The sequence below is a fragment of the Solanum pennellii genome, chromosome 3 (genome assembly GCF_001406875.1).
Source record: "Solanum pennellii chromosome 3, SPENNV200".
NCBI classification, from domain to species: Eukaryota; Viridiplantae; Streptophyta; class Magnoliopsida; order Solanales; family Solanaceae; genus Solanum; species Solanum pennellii.
In genome coordinates this window covers 30,696,499-30,717,849 of record NC_028639.1, presented here as the reverse complement: position 1 = coordinate 30,717,849, position 21,351 = coordinate 30,696,499, and the positions used below count along the sequence as shown (strand labels likewise).

The 21,351-nt window shown below is 35.5% G+C and overlaps 2 protein-coding genes across 7 annotated transcripts in view; one reads left to right on the top strand and one right to left on the bottom strand.

The window, feature by feature from the left end:
- The window catches only part of LOC107014865 (nudix hydrolase 23, chloroplastic), a 12,269-nt gene extending 2,841 nt beyond the window's left edge, over positions 1-9,428 (top strand). The window contains exons 2-8 of one of the 6 annotated variants that reach the window (XM_015214973.1): positions 2,878-2,964; positions 5,714-5,790; positions 5,953-6,088; positions 6,175-6,315; positions 6,435-6,493; positions 8,119-8,219; positions 9,074-9,428. In XM_015214973.1, coding sequence (XP_015070459.1) covers positions 2,878-2,964; positions 5,714-5,790; positions 5,953-6,088; positions 6,175-6,315; positions 6,435-6,493; positions 8,119-8,219; positions 9,074-9,222 — 750 coding nt within the window. In that variant the 3' untranslated portion in view covers positions 9,223-9,428. Of the gene's footprint in view, positions 1-2,877; positions 3,019-5,713; positions 5,791-5,952; positions 6,089-6,174; positions 6,316-6,434; positions 6,494-8,118; positions 8,220-9,073 lie in introns of all 6 variants that reach the window. The other 5 variants (XM_015214974.1, XM_015214971.1, XM_015214972.2 and 2 more) reach the window with 5 other exon arrangements.
- A 2,309-nt stretch (positions 9,429-11,737) lies between these two features.
- LOC107013311 (MADS-box transcription factor 15-like) lies at positions 11,738-12,445 on the bottom strand. The gene has a single exon (XM_015213250.2). The coding sequence runs from the start codon at positions 12,343-12,345 to the stop codon at positions 11,896-11,898; it is 450 nt and encodes a 149-aa protein (XP_015068736.1). The 5' UTR covers positions 12,346-12,445; the 3' UTR covers positions 11,738-11,895.
- Between the last annotated feature and the right edge of the window lie 8,906 nt (positions 12,446-21,351).

Sequence of the window (21,351 nt, the reverse complement as noted above, 5' to 3'; positions counted from 1 at the left end):
CCCCCCCCCCCCCTCTTCCCTTGTGCCATTGCTTCCACACATGACTTCATTTCTTGGGATCCCTTTACTGCCGGAGTCATTTCCATGCATTTCTCTTCCTTATTCACTTCTTTTGCCTCATGCTATCTATCTTTATGAATAACATCGTTGCTTTCTCTTTGCACCCTTTGATATCTATCGAACTCTTCGGCGAATTAGATGATGTTCTGATGTATCTATATAGGGACATCAAAGTTTGGATCTTCTCTTCCCCCCTGGGGTATGTTGGCTTAAAGGTATTGCATCTCGATTGTTGTCAAGCTGGAATTGTTTTCTTCACTTTTCAGCATAGCGGATTCTTGCATACCACTATCTTCCCAAGGTTGATGGATTTCAGAAATTTCTGGATTCTTTACTATCTCTTCCTCTTCTTCACTCTTTTCATGAGTTGGAAAGATTGGCTTCAAGTTCGACAGATATTGGGTCAATTAAATTAGAGGAAGACTCATTCACTAGCCCATTTGAGATGAACTGCACCAGCAGATCCGGGCCCAAACTTTTCCTTCTAATCATAGGCCTCCTTCTCTTGATTGGGGTGGAAAGTGGGACCTCAGCCACGTGTGCCTTGTCACTTGCTGGCACATTGACCAGTTCATCACTTCAGGGTGGTCGGAGGAACCCATGTGCCCTGCCACCTCTGTAAAGCCTAAAAGGCTTTTCATGTTCTAATCCACCAGTTCCTTCATCAAACCTCTTGATCTTTGGATGTTCTTTGCTGCGTGCACCGTAAACCACCTTCGCCAGCGTCGCAACCCAGATTCGGACTTTGAAGGTTAAATGTTAGTGGACCAGCTCCACCGAGTTCGGAACAGAGACTCTGTCTCCTCTCACCTTCATCCTTGCCCATTTGAGGTGATTTCATAACTCTGTTTCTTCTTCAGTTCTAATCCAGCCTCCACATAAGTTTCCTACCTCACGGAAAATTTTTTGGGACCAAAGTTGGAGGAGCAAACCCACTACTCTGATCCAGACCTGGTTCAGCCTATCATGGATGTAAGTCAATGTCAGCAACCACCACTGTAGGTTGAACTTGTAGGATTTCCACCACTTCCCTCTTACAATGTGGTCTGCAGCTGGTTTGTTGGGAAACTCAAAGAGGAAACGATTGTGCCGCAAATCGTAGATGTTGATTCCATGCTTGTGCTTCCAAGTGCTTGCCACCCACCGTCAAATCTCTGATAGAAAGGCATCTGGAAATTGGAATCTCCTCTGGGGGACATCCAACCACACCTCATTTTGATTTGTTGTTGTCGCATCTGTAATAAAGATCAATTTCCTTTTTTTGTTGAATCTTGTAGCATTTATTCTATTGTACACCATTTATTGTTTCTGACAGTGTGAATAGAAGAGACCCTCTTCTGTTTTCCTGTGCAACATCTTAACTGCCTTCTGGGCCTTAGCATTTATGAAATTCATTATTTTGGTAGCTATGCCTATCCATCCTGTGTTTAGTGACTACTCGGGGATGATGATGACAACTCTTCTCTTACCTGCATATTTAAAATGCTAACTTATCGACCATATTTGTTATAATTCCCTGAGCAGAAGAACTCTGTGAACTGGTCCCGAAACTTCCATCTATGGACTGAATTTCCGTATGCTTCTTTAAGAGCAAATGCTAGCCGCTCATCGTCTTGTAGATAATACTATCGTGGTCATCATGTTACAACCTCGTTCTGCCCAGTCTTACCATGTTTCAGCCCTAGAAACTACTTTGGTAATATTGTAAGATTTGAATCCTACAGGAAAATAAATGGTATAGTCCTCCATGGTTGTAACAAAGAAAAAAGGTTGGAGAGGACTTGGGTTGAGGGAGGTTCTAGCAATGGAAGATTGCCGGAAAAGGGATTCTAGGGGCCCAGAAGAGAGCTGCAAAAGTTTACCTCGGGTAATGTGCCTGGTAGCATTTTGACTGGAAGTGATTTAATCTCTTTAATGATCCCTTTTATTATCAATTTTCCATAAGAAAATATTATAAAGCAACAAGCATACATTTCCCAAAAAAGTCCTGCAAAAACTTTGATGTTAATATACCATCTGATGAAAAATACCTAATCACATCCTAACATCAACCTAGCGGTCAAAACATGCATACTTGTCCAAAATGGAAGGCAATATGCAATCAGAAATAAATGGAAGTGGCTTCTTATTGCACATAGCATTCTTCTAAATGCTGGCGTGCCTATGATTCTAGGTATCTGATATATAATTGGCTGTACAAGTTGAAAACAACCAAAATCTGTTATGAACTGAGGCATTCAACTGGAGTTTCTCTCTCCTCTTCTCTCCAGCCTTATCTTTCGTTTCTCTTCCTACAAAGAGTTTTTTCATGCCAGTTGTGAAGAATAATGAACCTTGAGCTTGTCAACCCAAAGGTTAGCTTATATGTGAGGATTTCCCAACATCATATAAGGACATGAGAGCTCAGTTCTTCAATCAACACGAACACTCTTAACACCCCACCCTGCACATCCAAGGGCTGGACATTTGAAGTATGACTAAATAACATGGGGGTCCAACAATATATAAACCAAGAATAGGAATGAGTCCGATGCTAATACCATTTGAAGGAAAATGAACTCTGGGCATGCTAATACCATTTGAAGAAAATGAACTTTGGGCATAACTCAACTCCAAAAGCTAGTTCATGAGGTGAGACTTGCCCAACGTCATGTAAGGTTATAGCAAACCCTCTCTCTACTAATGCGAGATACTCTTACCACCAGCCAATTTTTTTAAAATTTACCTTTATGTTATTTAAATAGATCTGAGAGCATTTTGTGTTTCATAAATTGTTCAGGTTCCTTTATCTTTTCCTTGATTGATTTCAGTTCAAAGATTTTGCAGGGAAACATTCGCAAGATCAACTTCTGCCAGTTTTGCGGGGGCCCAAATAAGCATGAGATACCTGATGGTGAAGAAAAGGTGAGAGCTATCTGCACTCGTTGTGGGAAGATTACATATGAGAATCCAAAAATGGTAAGATTTTCATTAAGCTTCACTGTTCCGCTTGTATTCTCGATCAAATGCAGATTAATCATTGTATTCTTTCTCAAAAAAAATAATAAAAATCATTGTATTACCTCTTGCAATCGTAATGACCACATTACTTTTCCTTTTGTCTTTTCAGTGCCTACTTGTTTGGTGGTCAAATTTCAGTATTAATGATGTGGGAATATTCATTTTTGTTTAGAACCAGCTATAATCACCCAGCCAAATCAATTTGGTGACAGTGGTTCAATTATCAAGTCGATGGTTTGAATTTGTTTATTATTTTATTTTCGGTTTCATATGGGGGACAGTTTCAAATATGTATACACCTAATCATATCGAAAGGTGTAGTATAGTGGTCATTGAGGTGAGTACAAATCTAAGAGATCAGGGTTCAAATCCCCGTTGAGACAAAAGAAGAACACTAGATTATTTCTTCTCTATCTGCCTAAGATTTGGAAGTTTGCCACATAATGTACTATGCTTCTTTTCATGTCGTTCCACTAGTAGACCTCTTTAAGGTCATGGTACATCTTCGTGGAACCAGGATGAATAGAATACCATGGGCAAGGTGCTTCACTCATAATCTTCTCTTGAAGCACTTTAATATCGGTAACACATAATCTGTCTTGGCACCTTAAGGTGTCATCTCCTGCGAGCTTAAATCCTGTGACTTCTACGTTGGCGGATCCTCTCTTTATACTGAAGTAACAAGGGGTCATCACACTTCTTCTCTTTTACTGTTGCTGTTAAGGATGATGTTGTAGTATACTGGACAACTACTTCACCATCTTCAGAGTCCATGAGTTGGACACCAAAGCTTGCTAATCTGTTAATGTTTTTGACTACCTGTTTCTTTTCTGCTGGTAAATGTGCTAAACTCTCCATATACAGTTGGGATTTGATAAATTTGATAGACAATACTTTGTTTGTTTATTCATAGTCTCCCCCTACTTTTGCTCTCATGAATCTTAGATTATAATTACTTTTTGGTGTTGAGTCTTCTTGTATATATTCAAACCGTGCCTATTCAAAAAAAAGAAGAGGTTTTTGCCTTACATACCTTGGTTCCAATTGTTAGTGTATTACCATGATCAATTACTCCTTTGAAGCTTCAATCTACCAGAATGACGATAATAACACTAACATAAGCAGCAAATCAAGAAGCTCGGCCAGTCACTCAATATGACAAACATTTGACAAGTGACAAGCTCACTAAATTCTCAATTTATGACATTCTTCATATCTAAGTTTTCTTGTCAAAATTAACAGCTCAACCGCTTCCTACGAGACCATCCAACCTTCCTCCAATCATATAACAACCAAAACAACCATCCATGCATATCAATTACTGCAAGTTAGTTTATTGAAAAGGGAAAAACTGCTTCCGATCACCACCCCGTGAGTCGAGCTTGTAAACTATACTTAAAAGGCCATTAGAATCTCTTGTATGTTGGTAGAAGAACATTCATACCTCACTTAGAAAGTTCAGCAAAGAACATACTGAACCTTTGAGAAACAACATGGGTAAGGATGATTCATGAGCTAGGATGAAGACTTTCACTTGATTCCGTGGAAAATTCACTTGGCTTGAACTTAGGTGGTGTGGAGGACAAAATCTCTTGAGAGACGGTCCAAAACGTGAAAGAACAAATGCCAAATGAAATCCCTAAGCCCTAATTTATAAAACAAAAGTTTTGGCTGCCATACCCTTGGGTGCCATGTGTCCCACATGCAATTAGGGTCTGCGCAGGTCTTTAGTAAAGTATGCATAACTTCTTGTAATGAAGTCAGATTGACGAGCGGTCTGTCTCATGGGAAACTAGATCACATAACTCCTCACAGTCTAGGAGATATACTCGTTCAGAGTTGACCCTTTCGCGGCACGTAAAGGATAAACCATTCGTAGTCGCTTTTGGCTTAACTTAAACAATAAATCTTTATGAATCTGTAACCTTGTATCACCATAATAGACTGACCCTTAACTTATATACTCATTCTTGACCTTCCCGTGGTTGGACCAATTCATTGATGTTAGACTAGTCGTACTTGAACTTAAAGGCACAGGGTATAACAGTTAACCCTGAGTATGTACTAGTGGGAGATAACAGGTATCTGGAATAGTCGAGGTGCATGCAAATTCGACTCCACACCATCGTTATAAACTGATAATATACCTAATTGCACCTAGTAATCAAATTAGAACGTTTGGCAAGATGCTGCAGTGCAGCACAAGTTTTTGCTTGGTCTTTGTAATTCTGAGGTTTAAGAGACTATTGATACCCTGTTTTGTTTTATGTTGTATTTTGGAATAATAGTTTGGGAGCTTGCTAAACTTCAGGTCATTTTTTCATGGGGAAACAGTTGTGGTTATTTTACCCATTTGAGCTGCACACCTCCAGGAGGGATTCTCAAGTGTGCTCTCGAAGAGCAGCCCTCCACAGAAATCTTAGTGATTCTAGTTTTCACTAATATGAACCTCATGGAGTATAGTTGTTCTTATTGTAAACTTTGAGGTCATAAGACCAAAATTACTCCTTTCATAGTAGTCACATGAATTAACATTGTTCTTTCTCCCATTGTTGGTATTATTATTCATTTGTGCAACACACATCAATCCCGGAACTTATTCCTGCTTCTTACTAAGGGGGTAATATTTGTAACGCTTTGTTCTCAAATTCAGGTTGTTGGCTGCCTTATTGAGCATGATAAGAAGATATTAATGTGCAGGCGGAAAATTCACCCATCATATGGACTTTGGTATGTGTCTACCAACAGAGTTTAGTGAGAAGGGAGGACTTCCATTCACAACCTCTAAGAAAGTTCTCTATTAGTACCCAGCATTCAGAAATGTAGAGAGTACTGAAGTAATTCGAATTCCAGTATAGTAAAGTTTATCTTCAAATAATGTTGTACTGGTAGGACGCTCCCAGCTGGCTATATGGAGATTGGTGAATCTGCTGCTGAGGGAGCAATTAGGGAAACCTGGGAAGAGGCAAATGCAGAAGTAGAGGTTCAATCACTTTTTGCTCAATTGGACATCCCTCTTATAGGACAAGTTAGTATAAATTCTTGAAGATGGCATTTACCTCCTATGAATTATGACCGATATTGGTGATAATTATTTTTTCCTCATCTTTGCAGACGTACATGATTTTTTTGGCGAAACTGAAAAATCCCCACTTTTCACCGGGTCCAGAATCATCAGAATGTCAGCTTTTTGAACTTGATGATATTCCTTTTGATTCTTTAGCATTTTCATCAATGCTAGTAAGCTTGAATCTGGTAAATTTTTATGCTACATGGTTAAATATTAACTTTACAGAATATATATATATGTGTGTGTTCATTTGCTTGCTCGCTCTAAAGTTAAATTATTTCTCTCTTATTTCATCTCATTGTAGTACATAGAAGATATTAAAGTTGGAAGGCCGAAGTTCCATTATGGCGTCATTAACAAGAGGTATGTTGGTCACCCTATGTTATAGTGTTCACTTAGTTCTAAGATCCTCCACAAAGCTTTAGTGATTTGTTGTTATGTAGCTAAAACTCTTTAAAATCATTGTCGCACCTGTATTGATACAACATGGATGTGAGTGTGGGTGTGGGATCCAGATAGGATTTGGTCAACTTACCTTGGGTACTTTGACTACATCTATGGGCGAGAAGTATAGATTAATTGGGTATTTAGTTTGATTTTTGGGTTTATATAGTATGACTATGAGCATGTTTTGCTATTATGTCTTATCTTATGAATAAATATTACTCCTACTATCCCAATTTATGTGGAATGCTTTCCTTTTTAGTCTGTCCAAAAAGGAATGTGACCTTTCTATAATTAGAAATAACTTGACTTTAAATTTTTCCTTTTACCCTTGATGAAATGATTTATAGCCACACAAATACCTCAGGTTTGTTTTAGACCACATATTTCAAGTCTTTTCTTTTTTTCTTGAACTTTGTATTTCTGCACCTGAGTCCAAGCAACTTAGGTCTATTGTTCAAAGCATGCTAGGTAGTCCTATTTGAACATGTATGACAATAGAACAGAGAAAACTTCCGATATGAATATTATTTGTAGCTCAACTAATAAGATGAAATGTCATTTGTTTGATGAAGTAACTGATAGGAGAAATCCCAAACTATAAATGTTCTTTTTATTCCCTGTGCTGCAAAGGTGCTGTATTTCTTTCTCATATTTGGTCACTAGAGTGTTGGCTAAAACCTGTCTGTATATTTCTCATTTTGCTGGAGAGGCTCCACTATCAGTCTTCTGGATAATAGCAAGCTATGGATTGTACCATCTTGTCTTTAAATATCATTTGACTGGAAAAGAGAGAAGATCCTCTCATAGTAACTTGATTAACGTCAGTACTATGGGTATGCCTTACAATGGTGGTGGTTATGCATTTTTACGCTCTCCATTCAAATTTATTTCTCAGTTCCTTGGCCTTAAAATTAATTTCTCACTCCGTTGCGCTTCAAATTAAGTTCTCCCACTGTTGTCAAAGGCACACTTATAGCACGCTTAAGCCCTAAAGTAAGACTCAAAACATGGTGAGCGCTTCGCCTCGCCTTATATGTGCTTCAATGTCGTCATCAAGGTTCTAAGGCATATTTATCCTTGCCAATGAGCCTTTTGTTGAAGAGGCACACTAAACAATTGATATTTAACGTTATCATAATTTCTTTGTTCATATAATTGTAATTCATGTTTATAATTATTAGTTTTGGACTAAACATATATATGTTTGTAATTTTCTCTTTGCGCCTTTTTTCATGAATGCCCATGCTTTATTTGCGCTTTTCACTTGAAGCCCCAATGGACCTTAGAGCTTTTTTGGGCTTTTTGCCTTTGATAACACTGAGTTCTCTGAAATTGCAATTTACTTTGCAAGACCAGCCCCAACTCTATGGAGCCGCATTGGCCCCTCTTACTATTCTAATCTTTGGTGAAGCTTAAATTAGTGTATAGAGTAGTTAGCTGTCTCTACATTCGCAAGTTCATGTTTCTATTTCCTTTTAGCTCCTTCGATTGGGATGACTTAAGCTGGTAGGGTACCCATTTTTTCTTCTAACATTTATTAGAACTCTGGATGTGATGAGCACCCAAGACTGCAACCCAGCTGTCAATGAGGTGGGAGAAAACCTTGGAGACCAGGGGTCAAATCCCAACAAAGACAAACAAGGCTAGTTCATTTCCCCTTGTCTTTCTAACCTTTGTCGACAGAGTTACTCTATACCTATGCTGATGAGAGGACAGGTACTGGCGGAATAATTGAGGTGCACACAAGTTGGCTCCAATACAATTATTATCCCCCCAAAAGGATTGGATTAACATGCATGCGCAGGCTGAATCAAACACCACTATTATCCAAAAAAATAAGCAGATTGGATTGACATGCATTTCGTCGTATATAACCCTATCTCTCAGTGGAATAATATGTCTCTGTCGGATGTAGGGTAACACGTTTCGACCTTGGAGTAAATGTCTCAAACAATTTGACTTTCAAGTTGAGATACATGTTATTACTCCCCCATTAGTCAGTTCTTCTTAGATACTCCTTCTGTCCAACAATATTTGTCCACTATTGACTTTGCACACTTCTTAAGAAACTATAAGTGGAAAGGTAATTTACTATATCATCCTTACATATTATAAATACAATGTCTTGAAAAATGTAACAGTGAAATGACTTAATTAATGATAAAGGTGAATTAGGAACTAAGTATAAAATTATCCATTGATTTCATCAAGTGGACAAGTATTGTTGAACATCCAAAATAGTATAGTGGACAACTATTGTTGGACGGATGGAGTATTAGCTTATTTTTCCACTTCTGATGCTTGACTTCAAGGGCTGAGCTTTTGCTGAAAACTAGGATGTTTAAGAGTTGTAGCCTAAAATAGTTAGACCTGGGAAGATGTATGTTGTTTGAAAGTTGAAACTGCACTACACTATGGCTCTTGGCTTTTTTTCTGCCAAGAGCTTTTCTTTGAACTGTATTTCCTTATTCCTTTCCATTGCTTATGTGTTTCCAGGCCTGGAACAAGCCCTTCTGATATCCATGCTTACACTCTGGATTTTCATATGCAATCATGAGAAGCAGATACAATATTTTCAAGCACTAGAACGCGGTTGGTATGTTCGCAAGACAGAAACAGCTCCGGCGTTTTCATCAAAGCTTTAGTTGTGTACTTGTGGTGATAGTTCCATTCTTTCTAATCACTTATCTAGTAGTAAAAAGTCTTCCTGATTTGAGTTGTTCAAAATTGACTTATGATGTGTGCAGACTGAAACTTATAAGATGGGACACATCCACATTCAATTCATTATAAGATTTACATCGATTGTGACAACTGATACAAGAATCAATGAAACACATAATATATCCAACCATACAATTTTCACTTATCAAATAATTCATATCAGGTGTGACTAGTTCTCAATTTGGGCTGGATAATGACCAAAAATCCCAAATGAAAAATAATACAAAGTAACCTGATAAAATATACAACTCCCTCTGTCCCACTTTATATGACTTATTTTTTTTATTAGTCAGTCTAAAAAAGAATAACACGATTTTATGTCAAGTAATAATTTAACTTTAAAATGTTGATTTTATTCTTAATGAGATGAATTATAGTCACATAAATATCTATTCTTTTTTTTAGATTATAAGTTTCAAAAGTCTTTCTTTCTTTTAACTCTGTCGAATCAAACTAGCTCATAAAATGGGGATTGAGGGCGCATATAATAAGGATTAAAACAACTGTGATGAGGAAAGAATTTGGCAAGCAACTCTTTTGATGATATATGCCTGCCAAAATGAAGGTATAACTGGATTTCTCTTTCATCTCTATTAAAGAAGTGGACTCCACTTATTGGATTGCAACTGTACAAAGTATGCATAAGTATTTTTTGTAGAGATGCATACTGTACTGGTGGACCAAAAATAAGAAATTACTTTAACAAAATACTACAAAACTTGTGTTATGCTTCTCTGCTGTTCCTTCAAGTTAATTTGCTATCAATTTTTTCATATTTTTTATAATATTCCATCAAAATTCACCTGTTGTGATCCAAAGGGATAAGAGGGAAAGAAAACACAGCTATTTCAGGGAACAAAATCAATCAACAAATTGAAAAAATTTGACTAGTGATTAAATTTGATTTGATTTGGTATTAAATAAAATATTTTTGACTATACTTACGTTGGTTTGATATTTCGACTGTACTTGGATTAGTTTGATTTAACTAAAAAAAAGTTAATTGAGTCAAAATAATTCGCCATTATATATAAAAATTAATTTGATGTAATTTATAAATATTTCTTACATTTTTCATAGTTTTAATCTTTTAACATATTATTTTGAGTCTTTACAATTCTTAATGGCCCAATAAATATTATCATCCATAGATATTAGTAACTCTAATAAAGTTAGAATCAAAATCAAATCAATACTGATGCTAACAAAAAATAATTAATTTAATACTAAAAATGACAATAATATTGAAGAGTTGTTCTTTAATTTTACATTGGTTTAGCTAATTAAAATGCATAACCTGATTCAGATTTAGTCAGGATCCAATGTGAGTATCGAAAACTGGGTGAGAAATCAAAAAAGAAAGTCACATAATTCTTACTTATCAAGCTTATTTTTGCATGATTTAGTACTTTTAATTATGATAAGTTTTTATGACCTATTAATTTCCAATATTTGTTATATGCAATTTCATTTTGTTATTTTTGTTGTCATCACTAATTGTGCTATTTTCTGTTAAAAAACCTTAGATGATTGTATTTTGGTAGAACTAAAGATATATTTAAAATATAAGCTAATTATATGTTTGATACTTTATAGGAGAAACCTGAAAACCAAAAAAAATTGAGGTTGAAAAATCCAAGTTATATCAGTTTGATTAGGTTTATAGATTTTAAAATTCGATAATAATGATTTGGTTTGATGTTTGAAAAATCCAACTCAACCCAACCCGATCATATACACCCTTACATCACCTGTTAATTTGTTATGAATGAGAATGGGAGCTAAAATGAAGGATTTTTTTTACATGAATAATATATTTTATTTGTTTAGTTATATTTTTAAGTGTTACTTTATTTTTAGTACCATATATGACATAATTTTAACTTTAATAATCATTTGATATAAATATGTACTAAAGTTTAGGAGAGAAGAATTAGAGAACAACATAATTGTACTCAAAAGATTCATAAATAAAAATCACATTTATTTATTTTGCTTGCAATTAATTTTTGACATTTACGAAAATTTGTTCCGAACATGCACATATATTCCTATATAACTCCTATATATATATATATATATATATATATATATATATATAAAATCACTTTTAAAATGAAATACGTAAAAGTGAAAATGCTTAATGAACAAACAAAATACACAAATGAAAAATCGATTTTGAAAATATAACAACAGAATAGTTTATTTAAGAAATTCACTTGATGATCATTCATATGGTAAATCTAAATGATAAAAACATACAAAGGAATAAAATACAGAAATGAAAAATCGATTTTGAAAATATAACAACAGAATAGTTTATTTAAGAAATTCAATTGATGATCATTCATATGGTAAATCTAAATGATAAAAACATACAAAGGAATAAAATACAGAAATGAAAAAATCGATTTTAAAAATATAACAACAGAATAGTTTATTTAAGAAATTCACTTGATGATCATTCATATGGTAAATCTAAATGATAAAAACATACAAAGGAGGAAACTTCTAATAGTTTATTTGTTGATACATACTGAACTGCATTAACAATAGTATAATTGGATTTTTTAAAAATGTGCTCCTACATTAAGCTACATAAACAAAGCTTGAAAGGACTTAGAATCTTCAATGGAAACAATCTTTTTTTTAGTTCCTTCCAATTGCTCCTTCAACAATAAAAGTTGATTCAAATTTTGACACTGTTCAACATCTATATCCTCCACCCAATCTCGTAGACTTTTCCTTCTCGAAGTCGATGATGATCTCAACTCTGAGGATCCACTAGAAACAACAACATCAGAATCTGATTGTCTCATGCAATAAATTTTGGAAAAATGCATGTTGATAGCAGTGTTAACGTCTCCGTAAGTATAAATCCTTCCAGCGGGTGAAAGAACAACAGAGGAAACTTGAGAACCCGTCAAGGATTCAAGTTCTTCATTTTTCTTGAAAAGTCCTTTCCTTCTTTTGGAGAATGTCACCATTCTATAACTTTTCTTTGTAATTTTCTCGATCTCTATTTTCTTCTTTCCTGTGCCCATTCTCCTTAATCTCCTCTATGTTTTTGCTCTTCTTCAAAGTAGAGTTTTCTTTTGAATTTGGGATGCTTTTTAGGTTTGATGCCAGTGTTTATTTATAGGGAGAAAGAAAATCACATACCATTTAAGTAACAAAAATGATAGTTACCAATTGAAAATTAGTAGTTTCCTATTGAAAATTGGTAGTTACCTATTGAAAGTTGGTAGTTACCTATTGAAAATTGGTACTTACCTATTGAAAATTGGTAGTTACCTAAATTTTGTGTGTATGTATAGACTCTAATCCAATATGATAGAAGAAAGATTGACCGATTTATTTTATGAGGTTTGACTTATGAATTGTGATAGGAAAAAAGACATATATATCTTCGAACTATCATAAATGGTACGTCAATACCCTTCGTTATACTTTCGGATCGTATATATCCTTACCGTCAATATTTCGGATTATATATACCCTTAGGATAGACGGAGAGACAAGTGTCATGATCTTAACGGTCCATACAAATGTAATTTAATTCTTACCCATAAATAAAAAAAACCCACCCATCTTTCACAACTTTAACCCATTATGTTAAAAGATGATAAAATGAACAAATTGGTCCTTCGCGGTCATTCCGTAATTTACTTGATTGAAATGGTTCTTAATATTATGATAAAAGTGCTTATTATGATTTTAATATATTTTACTTGATTGAAATGGTTTTTTATGTATAACAAAAGATGTTCATTCTGGTCCTTTACCCCAAACATAATATTTTTAATTTAAAATTATGATTTAATGGTAGATCCGATCTGACTAACAAAATTCACCATTCTTATCTTATTTAATTTGTTAACTCTAAAGAAAAACTCTATGAGAGATAATATCATTGTCTTCACTTTTTTAAAAATAAAATTTACTAATTTCTCTTGCTTAAAAGTCTAACATTCTCTTTCAAATTATCTTTATTTAAGATTTCATGACTAAGTCACTAGCTAAGGAGACAAAGTGGCCTACTAATCGTTCCTTTTTTAGTACATGAGCATCTGAAAGCATCAAGAGGATGACACTTTTAGAAAACGTGATTATCCACCTCGTTACAGTTGGACAATTATTGAATTGAATAATCATTGAGTTGTCCACCTCATTACAGTTGGACAATCATCAAGTCATCCACCTTTTTACAATGAACAATCGCGAGCCATTCACCTCATTACAATAGACATATTACATTTCATTTTCCGAGAGAGTCATTGCATAATTAGTTTCCTAGGGAGTCATCATGATACAACATCAAAGACGTCTTAAGGGAATACATTAGAAACGTCAAATACTAGAGAGGATTTGAAGGTGCAACTTGCCAAAGTTATAATATCTATTCCACGTTGAAGTTGGAGGATGTTGATGTTTGAAGGATATTTATAAGTCGCACCATTTCGGAGGGGAATGATGTACACTCTATCTATTTGATATTGAAGTTCGAAAAGGCCAACATTGAAGGACATTTAATAAGCATCATCAATGTAGAGGTGAAAGATGTGCATCCTATCTATTCCACGTTAAAGTCATTCGAAGTTGACGTGTGAAGGATATTATAAGTCACATGAATTCGAACGTGAAATATGTGCATCATATTTTTTTTCATGTTGTAGTTAGAATAGGCTGATGTTGATGGATATTTATATGTCACATAAATTCAGAGGTAAAAAAATGTGCACTCTATATAGTCCACGTCGAATTCTGAAGAGGCTGACATTTGAAGGATATTTGATATGTCACATCAATTCAAAGATGAAAGATATTACCACATCTATTGTTCCATGTTGAAGTCGGAGGATAATAACGTTGAAGAATATTAATGCGCCACATCACTGTCGGTGGAGGTAGTGTGAATTGCCAAGAGCGTTCATTTATATTAAATTACCAAAGGAGATAGTGTTCATCACATTACATTATCAGTAGTGGTAATGTGCATTCATATTACATTATCGGAGGTGGAATGCCATTATCGGAGGTGGTAGTACCAATCATATTATATTTTCAAAGATAATGATATCCATTATCGGATGTGGTAATGTCAATCTTATTACCTTATAGGAGGTGGTAATGTCTATTACCAGCGGTGATAATGCCAATCATATTACATTACATGAGGTGGCAACGTTCATCATATTACATTAGCTAAAGTGGTAATGTTCATTCATATTACATTATCGGAGGTGGTAATGTACATTACCGAAGATGGTAATGTCAATCATATTACATCATCAGAGGTGGTAATGTACATAATCGGAGCTGATAATGTTCATCATAATACATTATTGAAAGTGGTAGTGTTCATTATTATAATATCGGAGGTGTTAATGTCCATTATTTGAGGTGGTAATGTCAATCATATTACATCATTGAAGGTGATAAAGTTCATCATATTACATTATCAGAAATGCTAATATTCAATCATGCTTCATTATCGAAGGTGGTAGTGTCCATAACCAAAGGTGGTATTGCTATTTATATTACATTATTAGAGGTGATAATGTTCATTGCTGAGAGACTATTACATGTTGATCTCGTCGAAGAGAACCATTGACATTTTCCAGTGTTATAGATGTTTGAAGGACATACGTAGGATACATCAAATATCATAGAGGATTTGAAGTGCAACTTGCCAATAGATCCATTTTCACACATAAACAGACAAAATGTTCGCATTTGAAGGATATTCATCAGTCACATTGATACCAAACATGGTAATGCAGAAAGGTCATGAAAGTCACACATCACCCTAAATATGAACATGCATTTATATTCTACCAATGGAACTTCATCATTTATCCTACTGATGGATCAACACCATCCAACCAATAGATCTTCTTTCATCCTAATGATGGACATACATATCCTACTGATGGATCATTATCATATTTCCTACCTATGGATGAACATCATCCTATTAATGAATTCCCAATCGTTCTATCAATGGACATGCATTTATATCCTTCTAATCTATTCTCATATGTCTTACCGATGGACATGTATTTATTTTTTCAAATATCTTACCAATAAATTTTTATTTTTCTTGTAAAATGGACCAACAACTATTGTCACGCCCCAAGCCTACACCCTGAACGTGACCGACACTCGAGAACCATTGCTGGATCCAAGCGAACCCTTGACCTAACTTAGTTACTCAGCAGAAGACTTAAATCAATAAACATAAATCTATGAAATAAACTGAAATTTTATAAGGGAACATTCAACTTGACCATTAAGGCAAACTCGAGTCTCAACATAAGATAATGACAATAAAGAACTAACATCTGAATGTCTATGAAGCCTCTAAAATTACTGAGATGGATGCCAGGACAAACCCCACGACATCCGAAAGAACTAATAAAATAATTGAAAGCAATAAAAAGGAGTCCACCAGTATGCAAGAAGGCTCACCAACTGACTCTAGAGTGCTCACTGGATAAACGATACGCTGCATGCTGATACTGATTAACTACATTTGCATCACATGATGATGCAAGCCAATTGACATCAGTACATTAAATGTACGAGTATGAAAGTTTAAATGCTAAACACAACATAGGCTTGAAAAGAATCTGAAGAACTTACATGGCTCAACTCAACTCAACATAAATGAATTCATTTCAATATAAAATAGTTTAAAATAAGTGGATTATAAAGAAAGGTTGTTTAAAACATGATGTCAACTCTCTGTGTATGAGAAGATACACTATAACTCTGAAATGTATGTAAAAATACAATAAAGTGTGTACATAAGAATATAATTACTCATGTGGGATTTTCTCTAACCAAAAATCATCACGTAAGATCTATTGTAATGATACAACATTTTACCTCATGATGTCAGGGCCATCATATACCTTGTCGGGGCTATAGAACATGAACTAATAAGTTGGCCCTATACCTTGCCTGGGCTATAGAACATGAACTAATAAGTGGTTCTACTAGTCTATACTAAAAATCTCTTAAGGAATCATGTAAAAAGTATGACCCTTTTCTACCAATGATGGCTACATGGTTTATAGGGCTGTGAGTTGTCGGAACTCTCTCCCATATCGGTGCTCAATACTACTCCCAGAATATGATACTAGCTTTTATGTTTAAGAACATATTTTTTTCTGTAATTTGAGATAATTTCTCAAAACTTAGCTCAAAGGCTATCTTGGAAATCATAGTTTCCTCTCTTGCTTTATTTAAAAAGTGATTATTCTTTTCAGAAAACTAGCTCAAAAGCTCTTTGGAAATCAAGGTTTCCTTTCTTGTTTGAATGTGAAAACATTTTACTCTTTGGTAATTCATAGTCCCACGATATACTCTTTTGAAGAATGGGGTGAACTGGCATCCCTAGCGATCTGAGAGGTGCAGGGTGCCAGCCATTGAAAATTTGAGACAAAATTGGGGAGCTCTAGTTGGCACGGCGCCCCAAGAGTGAAACTGCAGAGCCCCTTTTGGGGCATGCTGGCTGGCGCGACGTCCGACCCCTTTCCCCAGGTGTTTGACGACTTTTCTTGCTCGCTTTTCATCTCTAAACCCTCTAAACTTAAAGGGTTCTTTCCCCAAACACTTAGAATCAATTATACCCTCAATATATTAAATATTCTAATCGAAATCAAACCTAAACTCATAGATTTGAATCAACTAGCTCCTCAACAATTTTAACGAATGAAGAATTTAATAAAATTTCAACAAACCCATCAAGAACTCAATTTCTAAACTTTCAAGAACTTAAATTTGATGAAATAAATCATGATTGACACGTGGGTGAACTAACCCAACATTATGTTATCTCACATCTCTTTTAGGGATCACCCCTTGGTGAAATCCACAAGCTAAAATCGACGATCTTGACGAATTTTGCTTCTCTTCTCCTTTCTTCTCTTCTTTCTCTTTTCTCTAAACCCTAGCATATTTGGTAAAATTGTAAAATAATATAATTCTGATTAGACCCTAACTCAATTACAAAAAAATAAATAAAACAATTGGGCAAGGAAAATACCAAATTACCTGTTAAAAATCCAGATTGGGCTTTTCTTATTCCAACAACCCAACTTACAAAGAGTATAACACACTCATACAAACTCGGAATCGCACAAACTCAGCGGTTTTCAAAAGATAATTCCAAAAAATTTCCTACCATATCTAGAAGTAACACTAACTCATCATGAGATAAAAGTTATGGCCGTTTGAAGTTGGCGAAACTCAAGTTATTCTAACTTAACAAAATTTCCAAATTTCATTCTTTCCAAAAATGACTATTTCCAATTATAGCTTCTTCCCAGTTATTTCAATTTGTGAGATGTTACATACGAGTTACTCAAAATTCACCCCACTGAGCTAAACAACAAGTAAGCACAACCCCACGAAATTTAATTCAATATTAGCACAAACTTACGATAATTCAACAATATAAATAATACGAGCAAGATTAACAATTCAAGTCAGGTATGCATTTGAACATTCTAATCCTAAACGAGAGGCCCAACACACTTCAACCCGATAATATCATTTTCAATTGAGTACAACAGCAGAAGAATAAACTTGAGGTTCGGAAAACCAACCTTTTGGATGATTAAGAAGATTTAAACGCTAGGCGGCAAAGAAGTTCCACTCCGATCACAAATCCGATGACTAAAATACTTAGAAAATGCAAAATATTGATAATACTAGATAGATGCGAATTTTGGAAGATTAAAAGTGAGGGAAAGTGAAAGAGTTGGAAGTTTAAACCTTTGGCGTTTTTAGAAACCCTCTAGTTCTCGCCCAATATTCGAGTTCTACAGGACCTCCAGATATTGTGGAGGTTCAAACGGTGGTCTACATCAGAAACCCCAACCTGGTCGACAATTTACCAGTAATTTCCTGGGTTCATTGATTTTTACAAATTCCAATGTAACTTTGTCTCGAGTTTAACGGTGGTCTGGGTCTGGGTTGCTGACCTCTTTGGTGATTCACCGAGTGGGCCATTTGCTCACCAACCGACACTTTCTAAATTCTCTCTACACTTTAATCTGAACAAATAACACATCATTATTTCTATAGCAAAATCAAAGCGATAAAAGGTTTAAGGTTGCCTCCAAAGCAGCCTCCTAGTTAACATCGCAACATGACACAAGTCCATCTCCAAACCTTATTGGGGTTGACCATAGTGTCACTAAGCAACCCCCTTGTTCTCTTGGGTTTAGACGAGATGAGATATTACCCATTTGGGTCTCCAACTGCTTGATCGATACTTAATGGGCGTTAAGAGTCTAACTAAGGGTTGACACATATTCTTTCATTTATTTCAAAATCTTTTCCGACTTCTCAACTCTGTTGAGTATGGGAGGGAGAATATCCTTAGACCGTCCACCTTTCGAATCATTTGGATTTTGGCGCTCATGGAGAGTCACATACCTATCCTTCTCCCCGTCTTTCTAATTTGGATTTTGGTCTCTCCATTCTCAGTCACGATCTTCCCAACCTCCATCCCTATTCCAACCTTGGTTTCCACCATGCCTCGGGTAGTTTAAATGATAACCACCACCTTGGTTGTCTAGGAAATTCACATTTTCACAGTACAAAGCTCCAAACTTTGCCTCTTCAGGATTAGCACACCCAACACCCACGCAATTGACACTTCGAGAACCAGCTCTCATAACATTTTTCAAAAAATGTCAAGTTATTTCATGATCTTAGCCATGTTTTGTTCCCTCTCTTTGTCTTTTTCCATATGATCCTTGGTCAATTTAAATGTGAGAGGGGAGACCTGGTCGTTGTGGGTGTACCAAGCCCGATTAATTTCGGTCATTCCATCCAAGAGTTGAGCCGCTATCATATAAGGTTGTTGCATTAAACCTCCCAGAGAAAGTTGGTTAGCAACACCCTTGTTTACCGAGTGAAGGATCCGGTAAAATTACTCCAGCAATACGTTGTTAGGCAAGCCATGAGTTGGACATTATAGCACCACATTTTTGAATCGCAGTCAAGTCTAATGAATTGGCTCGCCCTCCAAAAGCTTAAAGTTCTTGATGTCATCCCGAAGAGTCATTATCTTTGAAGGAGGGGAAAATTGCATATTCAATGCGGTAACCAATTTCTCGCACGAAGTGATTGATTCACACGGCAATTCTGCCATCTACTTTCAAACTTTTCCCATCAAAGAGAACAGGAAAAACCTTAGCCGGACTGATTCTTGGGAGATATTCTTGAAGGAGAATGGTCCACATACATCCACAAAGTTTCTAATATTATCATGGGGATCCTCCAGAGACAAATCACTAAAAATGCCTTTTAGTTGCAAGTGTTACACATAGTACTCGTGATGTGGAACACCGCATTCCCTTTTGCCAGGGTTAAGAGAATGGTACCAATACTGACCATGAGATGAGGTTTATTAGCATGAGGCTCATTTACATTGCTGAGGTTTCCGATGTCATCTTGATGGCCTACTTGGCTGTCATTGCTGCTGTTCACACTCATACTTCCTGAATTAACACAAAACAAGCAAAATAAAACTAAAAATTAAGTAAGTTAAACTATGACTAACAAGAACAAAAATTCAACTTAACTAAAGATTTTCAAGTAACATTACTCATCGGCAGCGGCATCATTTTGACATTCACGTAATGAAAACATTACTTCAAGTTAAAGTGTCCACCATTATGAGTAGTAACATAACCCAACCAAGGGTTGGGATCGTTCCTATATAGAGTGGTACATATTTGAGAATCAATAGCCGATTAAAAACAAGTTCAATCAATCATAGCTTAAGACATTTACGAAAAAAACATATCAAATTAGGAGTGACACAAGTGTTGAATATCAAAAGGGGGTTTATAGTTAATTATCAACTAAAACAACAATAACACGAAAATACGAATAGAGACAGGATGGGCTAAGGTATACAACTGGGTAACTGCAATTGATAGTGAATTTGTTGTAAATCAGTGACTAAGCTATACTTTAGTGGGGATAAACTCTCTCTCGAGAGCAGTTTTCCCCCAATCAAATTGGTTTCTCTCAAACACCAATAAGAAACAATCAAGAACAACCTTTGCTTTAGTCCATTCACACTCTCGAGTTGAATGTGTGGAAAAGGATATAGGATTCACTCTCTCAAGCTGAACCCATGACAACCCAATGCCCACAGACCATCGATTCAGTAATCTTGATTTTCACGCCTCTCTTGAGCAAGCCAAAATCACGAAGGTAGAGTTGCATTTGCAACTACTACTCTTTAGATTAATCAATAATTACTGAACGGAATCACTTCAAAACAACATTTAGACTATCAAATAGCACTACATACCAGGTAAATCAACCCATAATTACACTCTAATAATTGTGGTTTTAGCTAGACATAGTAAGAATCAAGAAATCAATACCAAATTGTGTTTTCATTAACTAGGTATCAATAATAATGTCTTTACAGAGGTCTAATATGAAAAATCTTCAACATCCATTTCTGATTTTTGGAATTGGTCAAAGCTAAGGAAATTGTCAGCAAGAATGAAAAACTTTTATTCTAGATTAATTGCTAGATACATGCCTACACTAAGAATTTATATATGTTTTTATAGTTGCCAAAAATTTGTCTTGTGTAGGACCATTCGGTGCAGTCAGTCAGGATCGCCGAGTGGATCAGCGATCCGCCCTTTCATCATTTTTATCGCCTTTTTGCTTTTGGCCTTCAACATCTTCAGGTTCTATAACTTTGGGCGATATAATCGCTCGATGACTCACCGATTGATCCTTCTATTGCCTACTTGATTTTCTCCTTCAGAGCTTGGCACACTAGAACATTAGGCAACACTATGATTGTTCAGCGACTCTCCCAATGGGTTAGGCGATCGTCATACCGTCTTTTCTTTGTTTTTTTTCAGTTGTCTTGTTCCTTTTTGCTCATTAGTTTCCATGCTTTGTTCCTTAATACAAATATATGAAAATCCAGGATTTCCATCCGTTATTGGCACAAAATATGCATTTGAGGACACTAATTCTATTAAAATAAAACC